At 34.3% G+C, this 11927-nt stretch overlaps 1 protein-coding gene across 1 annotated transcript; it reads left to right on the forward strand.

The window, feature by feature from the left end:
* The first annotated feature begins 3333 nt into the window (after positions 1 to 3333).
* LOC138309998 (uncharacterized) lies at positions 3334 to 9377 on the forward strand. The gene is made up of 4 exons (XM_069251148.1): positions 3334 to 3679; positions 8187 to 8315; positions 8673 to 8786; positions 9232 to 9377. The coding sequence occupies exons 1-4, from the start codon at positions 3334 to 3336 to the stop codon at positions 9375 to 9377; spliced, it is 735 nt and encodes a 244-aa protein (XP_069107249.1).
* Positions 9378 to 11927: the final 2550 nt, after the last annotated feature.

The following is an 11927-nucleotide window of genomic DNA, read 5'->3' on the forward strand; positions in this document are numbered from 1 at the left end:
GACGACAGTTACATGACGTCATGCTATAGTTACCATGTAGGGCAATCACGTCTATACTCGATACACAATGTGATGGAAGGTTGAGAGTAAATATGTTTACCACCTTTCGGAAGAGACATGATGTACTCTTCAGCTGCCAAACACTCGGAGGCCTCGTGTTTGATAACGTAAGAGCCAAACCATCTCTTTCGGAAATCCTCGTATTTAATAACTTAATTACTCCATTCCACTCCGAAGGGCTCGTCTTTTTTTTTTAAATAACATAAGAACCACTCTATTCCACTCGGAAAACTTCGTGTTTGATAACTTAAGAACCATTCAATTACTCTCGGAAGGCCACGTGTTTGATAACTTAAAATCCACTCCATTCCACTCCGAAGGCCTCTTATTTAATAACATAAGAACCACTCCATTCCACTGCGAAGGCCTCGTGGTTGCACTGCATTCCACTCGAAAAGCCCCGTGTTTAATAATGTTAAACAAATCAGTCTCCCTAGGAAAGCCTCTGATTTAATAACTATACACCACTCATTCACACTGGAAAAGTCCCGTGTTTAATTCTGTATTTGTATATTACAGAGTTATGTGCCCTTGAGGGCAGGTATTACTTGTGACGTCATTTTTTTGCGAGCGTAACGTCATACTATTCGGCGGAAACGACGTGAATTACGCTCACAAAGTAATGCCGTAACACTCGATACCTACCCGCAAGGGAGCTAACTCCATCCCACTCGGAAAATTTAAATAATAAGAACAACCCGATGGGCGGTTGAATAATGTCATTATTATGTATAGTACCTGATATCCATTCAAAGTGAAATCTCATTTAAACTCTTAGTAAGTGAGTATTTTATACATCTCACAATATAAGTGAATTCGGATGTTTAAATTCCACTCAATTTAAACTTTCAGTTTTAATTCCTTAAAAGATAAGACAGGTCCAATCTCGATTAAAGTCGATTGAGATATTCTATTAAAAAGGATTAATAGCAATTACCGGTTTTTGAGTTAAGGACTCTGAGGCATTTTGGAGATGCATTAACAAACACCATCAAATATACTATTTGTTAATTTTCAAAATGTGTATCTTAGCTTTGATTTTATTATTTCAAATTTCATAGACACTTTTCAAAATTTAAACATGAGTACTTCGGGTGTGAGTACTGTAAGAATACTTATGCTACATTTCAATAATTGAACGATACGATATTGAACTGTCCGACTTCAATAAATTCAGCACATTTGTAACACAATCTAAAGTTGTTTGTCAACATGCATTGAAGAAACATTCGTCTAGGCATTGTATTTCTTATTGCTGTACGCTCTTTTGGAGCACATTGCAGAATGACAATTAGCAGTTCGGTAGATGTTATAAATGACGGACAGTTATATCCTATTATACATACTTAAGATTAAACTATATGAATATATACAGTCAAACACGCTACAGGCATACTAATGGCAAAGTGACTCTAATACCAACAATGGCAATTGTCCACTTTCTATTTCGTTGACGTAATACACTATTGTATAATTATTTGAACAACTAGTCGGAGAGGTCAGCGTGAATTTTAACCAAAATTAGCCAAAAATATTGGGAGATGGAGATTAAAGCCGCTGGGGCAAGAGGGATGTATAACATATTCTCCCACCATTCACCGATTTTTCACAGATTTAAGGCGTGCGAAGTATTTCTTTCAACCCCTAGCGCAAAACAATTACGTGACGTCATGACATCATGCGGTGTAACCGTGGCGTGCATTGTCAATGTCGTCATTACTAATGACGTGCGATCGACGGAACCATGTTCATGTCGCGGTGAAAATGCTTCTTTTAAGGATATTTTCTCAACTTTTGTCTTTAATTTGAATATGGGAGACAAAGACTCATTCCATACCTATGGGAGTATGACAACGAAATTAATACCCTCGGGGAAATTCATGAATGTCCAACCCTCAGTAGCCAAAAACAAGACAGTCCTGGGAATATATAGGATCTTACCCGAGTGTTCATTTCATATGAGATTTTATGAAATTTCGAGACGAATGTCTTAAAATCTCTTATAAAATGAACAATCAATTTTTTTATCACATAACCTCGTGTCAAAATGCATAGCGAAAATCCGGCGCCAATTTATTCTGCAGTCCTCGAAATTCTGACGTCACGTATATTTTGTGTATAATGTGTTACAGTGTTTGATTGTCGGTATATGCTGGAAGACTGCAGCATATTCGAATTGTGCCTCAATATAAAAAATCGTAATCAATGCATCGTTTTATAGTGTTATTTTACTGTTGCAAATACACCTCATCCGGTTAAAGTGCACCGAAAAACGCACACCAGTCACAACACTCTCTTTATGATTACTTTTTTGACTACCTTTTGTTGACATAATAAGCAGGAATAGAAACTACCACTTTTATAGACTATGGTGTGTCTCGACCAAGGGGCATAACCCAGAACCTTCTTCTTCACAGGGGAGAGCGCTCAACTAAGTCCAAACTTAGGCGGTGTCAAAGAAGACGGCTGGACTTTGTGGGTGGATATATATTGTGACGTCATTATTTTGTGAACGCAATTCACGTCGTTTTTTTCCGGAACATATGACGTTACGCTCGCAAGCACATGGCTTCACAATCAATGCCTACCAGCAAGTACAGATAAGTATGTAAAGTGCAAACCGTTGAAAGCTTTTCATGATCTCATTTCGTATATGACGTTCATATGCTGTACAATTTGGACGAAGAACACAGACGTCATTTGATTTTAATTCGAAACAACCAGAAACAACAGAGAATCAAAACATTTAATTAACAGGTAACTGACAGGAACTAGAAAACAAAGGTCCATATTGTGAAACGTTGTGATATGTAAGATATATTTTACAGAACACTTTATATATATGATATATATATATACATACAATCGATACGTAACAAGCGTGAGACAACGTAACGTTTTCCTGATCATACTGTTACTACTGTAGGATGAGTAAAGTATCCATTATATACATAAATAATCAATTTTCTATTTGTTTCTGGCTTTCTGATTGGCCTATTCATTTTTTTCATTCCATGATGAAAAAAAAAATCCGAGAATGGCGCGGAAACTCGACGTTATTGTGACGTCACAATAGAAACATTGATACTGTGTGGTCGCACTGTAAATATATAAAAGTTATTTTCGCAAACAAAAACAAAAACAAAAATATATATCTTTTGTGACTCTACCGTGTGTTATGGTTCATGTTTTGTTAATAGTCACAATTATAATTTATACATATGTATGCTATATATTGTTTTCTGAGCTAATGACTGGACAATCACTGTGGACATGTCACCTGTTCCTGGTTCGATCATAAACACTGTCGTATCGGTGACATTTTACGAGAAAGCGCTCAACAGTAGTAGTCCCGCACCAGATATTACCATGGAGATAAACAGTAGTAGTCCCGCACCAAATATTACCATGGAGATAAACAGTATTAGTCCCGCATCAAATATTACCATGGAGATAAACAGCAGTAGTCCCGCACCAAATATTATTATGGAGATAAACGCAACGCCTTCTGCACCAAGCGTGACCAATACCAGTATTCCTACCATTGACCGGCCAGTGATGATCGACTTATGGGAAAGTGGAGTTGGAAAAGTCACTGACCTGGCTTCACTTGCAGCAGGTAACCAATAAACTAGATTACTACAGGGATAGACAGAATTTTTCTCCTATGCAGCTCTTTTTTCTGAACAAATAATAATAATAATAATAAATATATTAGTTTTTGGTAAACTGCCAGGGTTGGAACTCTGATGTCAGCCTCCATACATAAAATGTCCCCACACAGGAGGGCACTCAATTATCACATATATTCATCATCACTCGAATACATAAACAGCTCTCAACCCTCTCTTTCTCAAACACATAACTTACATATTCAACATCAGCAAAACAATCTGACTAACTCTCTTGCTCTCTCTTTATTTGGTTTTTACTATTTTTCTCTCTTACAGTACCATATTTACGTCATAGTCATTTATTTCACCATTAAAACAAACATTATTTACTTTATAGTATATTGTTGATAAGTTTGAAGCCTAATTACTGACTGTAACACGATAGTCTGGCAGAATGGTACATAAATCATAAGAATTGTAGGTTTTCTAGTAAAAGCATTTAAATCCATTCCGTCTAGATTTTTTTTCCTTTTGAAATCATTAAGTACTAATTAAAATTAATAAATGAATAAGTAAACAAATAACTATAATATAAATAAGTAAAAATTGCATTCCTGATTCTGTTGGCTTGGGCCTCTGATATGAAGGCGCGAGTAATACATTATTGGAGGGTCCGTTTAATTCCTCCGGGGAACATTTTCATTCCTATATGCAATTTTTGACATTCTAAATAATTTTGATACTGAATTTGCAGTTCCCAAAGCATGTATTTGTTCTTCCTAAACTTAATATGCATATGACTCGAATATAGCAGGCACCCCGCCGGGCGACTACAATTTGACATTGTGGCAGCCCGATATTTGGTCCATGCAGCCAGGTAACTATTAGTTTCGATCGTTAAAATAAGTCGATTATTGTAAAAGAATATATTCGCCCACACAAAAAAACTTTTTTGTCGTTGGAAATACATTCACTTTTCCATATTTTTGTTATCTAAAATTAAAACATCTGGACATCTAGGGTATTTAAATAATTTGTCGGGTTTATTGGTGGGGCCGCTGCAGCCGGTTGGTTAAGATGTCCCGACATATTACCAAAAGTCCTCCACCTCTGGGATGCGAGTTCGAATCCCATGTGGGGTAGTGGCCAGGTACTGACCGATGGTCGGTGTTGTTTTTTCTTGTACTTCGGCTTTCCTCCACCAACAAACCTGGTACGTCTTTACATGACCCTGACTTTTAATAGGACGTTAAAATGATAAAAACCAAAATATGGCGAAGGTAAGTCGGAGTATCAGGAAAAGAATTACCGATAGAAAGATAGTTTGTAATATGTCGGTACATTTTACATTACTTCTAGAAATGCTCATACAAATATACGCTTGCTTTATTCTTAACATTCGAATTCTCACAACTCATTTTTCCTGTTACTAATGTATTGCGTGATAGCACAATGGATTTTTACCTTATCTACATAGTTTTGCTAAATGTCGACTGTAGATACATGTTTCTCTTTACACGTGCATATACATTATATAGAGGAGCCTACACGATATATTATTTGTTTAATTGATTTCATCGTTTTTTAAACTGATACTTTACTTTCAGAATATGCATAATCATTTAAGTGCTTGTAGTCATATTGCTCTCCGAAGCAGAATGAATATGACTGCTTAGTATGCAGTAACACTGTTATCGTAGTATTAATGTCTCTGGAGCGTAACTATTGTTTTTTTATGGTGTCTGTTATCTACGTAGTACGTAGATCTCATCCCAGATAGCTACATTATTTATTAAGCGAGATTGGACTTTTACCTTTTATCTGAAAATTTGTTACCAAGTGTGGCCAATGCAACTATAGAAGTGGGTTATAGATCAAATCATTCTTTTCCCATGATTAATTTAAAGTTCAATGAATTTAAACGAGGCAAAGGGGCTCTGGAAATTCAATTCCTCACTATTATATGATGAAGAATACATCAAAATTGTTAAGAATATCATTGTTGATACCACAAGTCAGTACTGTTTACCAATCTATGATAGGAACAACATTAGTAATGTTGCTGATACAGATATTCAATTTGTTATTAATGACCAACTTTCATTGAAACTCTGCTAATGGAAATAAGGGGTAAAAGTATCTCATACTCATCTTTTAAAAAGAAAAACTAAATTTGAATGAAGATAATCTTTACAAAATTATTCAAAACCTAGAAGAACAAGAGCATGTAAATGTGGAAGTATTAGAGGATAAAAAAAGCAGGTAGAAATACATGTATTACGAGTAAATAAAATTAAAGGAAGTGTCATTCGATCTAGAGCAAGATGGCAAGAAGAAAGTGAGAAAGCAACAAAATATTTTCTTAAGTTTAGAGAATAGGAACTTTGTTTCAAAAATAATACCTCGAATTGAAAAAGATAATGGTGCTTTTCTAACGGATCAAGATTCTATTCTGAAAGAGGTTCATTCTTACTATGAAAAACTTTATGACGATAATTATGACATTGGTTATTTTAATCTAACAGAGTACTTAGATATATATAATGTCAAAAAATTAAATGATTCAGAGTCTTTAGATTTAGAGGGGATTATCACTTTAGAAGAGGCAGCTAAAACATGATCAACTGCATATCGGCACAGATGGTTACACGGCTGAATTTTTCAAATGTTTTTGAAAGCAACTAGGAGTATTTATTGTAAGGTCTATTAGTCATGGTTATATAAATGATAAATTGTTTATAACCCAAAGACAAGGGGTTATCGTCTGTATTCCCAAGGGAGATAAGCCCACACAGTTTTTAAAAAAAATGGAGATCTATCACTCTTTTAAACATGGTCTATAAAATAGCTTCAGGATGTATTGCAAATAGAATTAAAAACGTGTTAGATAAGTTAATTTGTGAGGATCAAACAGGATTTCTTTCGGGTCGTAACATCGGTGAAAATACAAGATTAGTGTATGATATAATGCAATTTGTTGATGAAAAAATATATTCCAGGTATGTTACTTATGTTAGATGTTGAAAAAGCCTTTGATTCTGTGTCTTGGAAATTTAAAGATGAAGTCCTTAGATATTTCAATTTTGGTGCAGATATTCAAAAGTGGGTTAAGTTGTTTAATACTAACATTACGGCAACTGGAAATCAGGGGGGTAACCTGTCACCGTTTCTTCAAATTAAAAGGGGCTGCCGTCAAGGGGACCCAATCGCCCCATACATTTTCATTTTATGTGTTGAGGTACTAGGTATCAGATTAAGAAACAATAAGAATATTAAAGGAATTGAAGTAGGTAATTTGCCTATCCTAATTTCTCAGTATGCTGATGACATTACGCTTATACTAAATGGTGCAGAATTATCGCTTCAAGAATCTATTAATGAATTAAAAACTGCAAGAATCTCTGGTTTAAAACTAAATGTGGATAAAACACAGGGTCATTTGGATTGGAAGCAAGACTTACAATAATGAGGCCTTTCTACCGGAACTAAATTTACATAGGGGGAAAAATAAATTTAACTTGAGATTACCAAATTAAATTTTGATAAGAAACTGATAAAATTAAAGGCATTGATAAAGACATGGAATAGAAGAATACTTACACCTATTGGAAGAATAATTCTAATTAAGTCTTTATACCTCAATTTAACCATTTATTTACCTCTTTACCAAAGCCTAGCGAAACTTTTTTTCAAGAGCTGAACTCAATTCTTTTTAACTTTTTATGGAACAGCAAAGTAGACAAAATAATGAGGGATATCATAACACAATATAATAGCAAAGGTGGATTGTAAATGATGAATATAAAATTGTTAACTGATTCTTTGAAACTTGGTTGGATAAGCCGCTTACTGAAAAAACATGCAAGTGGCAAAATTATTTTTAACTCGCACACATATTATAAAATGCTGTCAACATGTGGTAATGTATATATTGTAGTGGGGGAGGAGATACAGGTTCCAATGCACCCCTTTGGCAGTTTTTCGAAACATGGTTTTTTAGGACCGGTATGATGTCTAGTTTCATTTTATGCTTGTTGCCATTGACAACTAATGTATCATGGGGGTCATATGGCGGCCATCTTGGATTTCAGTTATTAAAAATGGCCAAAATGACACATTCGCATATATGCGCATAGATAGAGAACCAGACAACATTCAGAGACAAATAAACACATTTTTTGATATGATTGAAACATGCTGAATACGATAAAGTCATAATAATGACGTCACGTCTGCTCACTTTTGTGAATTGGCGGGAAAACAATGAAATTTTCAGCTTTTTTCCCTAAAAATGGATAAATGTCATAATTTTCATCATAAGTAAAAATATTAATGGACAAAACAACTATATTAGTAAAATGCTCTAAGTAATGAACGGCAATATTTGTAATGCCGGGTAAATGTAAATTTATACTTTTTTTCTATTTTTGTTGATTTACCTGATCTATTCAAATTAATCCTAAAATATTTGAACAAGTGCTTTAGATTTTAAGCAAATCTGCCTTATGGTAGCTGTCACAACCACTTCGCCCACCATTGCCACTTCTTACACTCCATTGTCAGCGACATCATCCTCTACCGATACACCCACGGCGAGGACGACGGACATATCCAACACAACTGTAGCACTCAACACAACCGGTAAATATTTCATAAAAGGCCAACTACTTTTCCGAAAATATTTTTTATTTTTAAATTGATAATTGTGAATTTGTAATTTAAACAAAGATATATTAAATGCTAAAGTTCATAACGCGGATCGTCTTATGTTTCCCGCCGTCACCCTGTTCACCGCGAGTTAAATTTTAGTTGACTGTCACTGCGAAAGAATGTAAATCCGCTAAGTGAATTTTTCCTTTTAAAATAGATTACGCAGAGAATATTTTATAACATTTATAATTAGATGTTATAACCTCACCTTAGTCCAAAGATGCATCGTTTTTGCAGACGAAAATAAAATTTGAAAAACATTTTTTTTTTAAATTTTGTGGTTTGAAGATCTGGCGCAGCTGCCATGTTGCTCGTGTGTCTACAACAATAAACCGCCAGTCAATCCGACAATCTCCCAGCTGAAGTCTCTTTTGAATGAGCTGGCAATAGAACGTATGGAAAGTATGTATTGACATATTATCTGGTAAAATTTCTGTCTTTGCCATGATAAAATAATAATGCATCTGCGATAAATCATTAATGTCAAAATGACGTCACCATGTGTAGATATTTGCACGTCAACGGACATTATAAAGACAATGTAGATGATCCATTATTCTAAGTCATTATCGTCCACAAACGCACCAGCTGAGCGAGACTCTCAAAAATATAGTGTTGGAACTGATATTGAAATATGAAAATTTTATCTGTTACAAAGATTGATTGATGGAATCATATTAATCTCTTCCATGGGTGATTGGTTACTTTTGAAGCTCGTATAACATGACGTTGATATCAACAAAGTCTTCAAAATGTTTTGTATTTATGGGATCAATGTAATTACAGTACGACTATTAAATTAAGAAGTCAAATATATATATAAACTATAAGACAATTTTATTTACAGCTTCCATTCGTAAGAAGACATGCGCAACAGACAAGCGTCCTTCCTCAAAGGTGATCGGAATGACCAAAGCTGTGTTCCTTGCTATACCGTTCGTTTCCATGATTGTTGTGGATGGTACAAGGGCCTACATGTATACGCGAAATTGAATCAGAATACTTTAGATTCGAATACGAAGTATCGTTGAAGAAACATTTAACTTTTAATTGTATAGCTTAATAGAATTGTAACGACGTTAACTGCATATCACAGATTTGAGATCTTGTTAAACCATTCAGTTCGATGACGTCAGTTCCGTAAGTAATTTTCTGGTGATTTCGAAAAATAAAACAAACATATATGTAAATACATTTACTCATTGTATAGGTTTAGTAGCAAAAACTATGTTTTTGTTAGTTACGTTTAATGTGATATCATTTATGAATACTCATGTTATGCTAATCGCAGTTATTGTGATTTTAGTTTGTTACTTTTTGATATTATATCGTGCATTATGAAAGTTCATTTAATACTTACTGTCAAGCGTTTTATCGTAGTATCAATTTAAAACATCGCAAAAACTATACTATTTGAATAATAATTGGTGTTTTCTCGCGTAAATCCCACTTTTTGTAAATTTATATACCACGACATAATATACAATGCTTTGTATCGCTTTTAGTGCATGCACAATCAGTACTTCATTCCATATAATGCATAGTGTCATTATGGCTTATTTTCGGTATGCAATTTATCATGTTTAAAATTTTAAATTGGAAGTAAATTAGCAAGCTAACAAATAAATCGAATACTAAAATTTGTGATTTCAATATGCCCAGCTTATCATTGTAAGCATTGTGGAGAAAGAGGTCGGCGTACTATCAAGATCGCAGATCCAAATTGTTTTCCAGATACAAGTACAAATATGTTGATAATCTAAATCAGAATAGTTATCTCCCCTCTTTGTATTCTCTGTACTACTGAACCTAAAAAATTTACACACATATTAAGGGAGTGTGAGGAAATACACGGATTACGTGAATGCCACATTATGGCGAGTTCTATTAATTCTCTTTTTATCATCATAAATACGAGTCTTTTTGGACTCTTCATTGAAAATTATCATTCTTGTCATCACATGTTTGTAAACAATTAAACAGAATCTAAATGAATAAAAATAAAGATAAAACTGGCTGGTTTGACGTTCTTTAAATAAACAGGGGTGTGTCAGAACTAGGAGGTGGAGGAACGCACATTCCACTCATATTGGTCCGGTTAGCGTTTGGAAATCGTAGCATTTCAAAGCTTCTGAATGACAATTAATAATTCCAGGAGTCAGCGATTAACAGGACCGGACAGGATCGAACATGATCTGAGAAGGAAATAGTTATTGAAGTGATGAATACATATTTTATAATTTAGTAAAATTTGGGAAATGTTACATTTTATAAAATTATTCAAAAAGAAATATATAAGAAAAAAGTCATTCTACTTTTACAATCTGACAGAATAGCAAATGCAAAACGCAAAAATGTTTATAAACCTAATGTTCTACGCGAGTCAACATGCCGGGACCAGTAAAGTAGTTAAGCCGGGTTGTCGAATAATCCGAGTTCGTATCAACCAAGTTCCACTCTAACGATATTTGTCGACAGATGAAAATAAGTTGTAGTGATATCACCATAAGCAAACAGACACTCATTAACATTCCAAAATCGTAATTTCTTTTTTTTTTAATTAATAAACAAGTATTTTAATTATGAACAACTATTTAATGCATTCCTACTTATGAAACACCATTTCGAATATAGATTTCAATAGTAACTTGAACAATAAACTAATCTTTGTCAATCTACATTCCGATAATGTTTTCGGTAAAGTGGTATTTACTTCGCGCTAAAAACCATCAAACCATGGTAACCAAACAAATGTTCGTCCGGCTCAAGTGCATTTATTCTACCGAAATCATCCTCAGGATCCCCGTACAGCAAGATATGCCACTAAACAATTATGAATGTTGAGTCGACAGTTTATCAACAGCGGTTTTTTTTTCTGTAAGCAGCGATCGGAGTACACCAATAGGACGTCATTCAATATAGATGATTTTTCTGACTTCCGTTCGGCAACAACCATAACTTCTATGGTGACAAGTTTAAAATGAAGGCATGTTTACAAGTGTCGACTTTTAACAACTGTTGTACCAAATTTATGAATAAATTATTATAGATATCATTTGATATAACTTCCAAAAGTATTTCATCTACTTCTAAATACTAACACGATCGGGGTCGAATCAAACATGACATTTTGCGCTAGGTACGTATAGTATGACTTCAAATATAACAAAATTACCATTTTACCATTTCGGATGACATATGTTATATACCGCCAACCCTGTCTTTAAAAAGACAAGAAAGGTGGTCTTCATACATAGGTAAAATTGTGTCGACATTGACCTAGTTAGGCACCAGATATGGTCTTTATACAAAGGTTGTCGGCTAGGTAGGCAACACTGTATATTGAAACATATTAGGTGGATATTTATTATCTTAAATGAGTGTTCATTTCATATGTCATTTATAAAAGAGGTCATACGGAGGATGTCATGTCAAATCATGACGTCGCCCTGCATTTTAGCCATTGAAAAGCACTCTAGGTTATATTACTCTACACTGCTGACATATTCAAAAATATTTCACGGGTAAAGCAATGGTATCAGG

Source organism: Argopecten irradians, chromosome 16 (assembly GCF_041381155.1).
Source record: "Argopecten irradians isolate NY chromosome 16, Ai_NY, whole genome shotgun sequence".
In the NCBI taxonomy this organism is placed as follows: domain Eukaryota; kingdom Metazoa; phylum Mollusca; class Bivalvia; order Pectinida; family Pectinidae; genus Argopecten; species Argopecten irradians.

What these genes read in the sequence shown, in the direction of transcription:
- LOC138309998 (XM_069251148.1), top strand. Translation starts at nt 3,334, where the DNA reads ATGTCACCTGTTCCTGGTTCGATCATAAACACTGTCGTATCGGTGACA. An exon ending in CCTGGCTTCACTTGCAGCAG is followed by an intron (nt 3,680 to 8,186) that starts GTAACCAATAAA and finishes GCCTTATGGTAG; the next exon opens with CTGTCACAACCACTTCGCCC. An exon ending in GGCAATAGAACGTATGGAAA is followed by an intron (nt 8,787 to 9,231) that starts GTATGTATTGAC and finishes TTTTATTTACAG; the next exon opens with CTTCCATTCGTAAGAAGACA.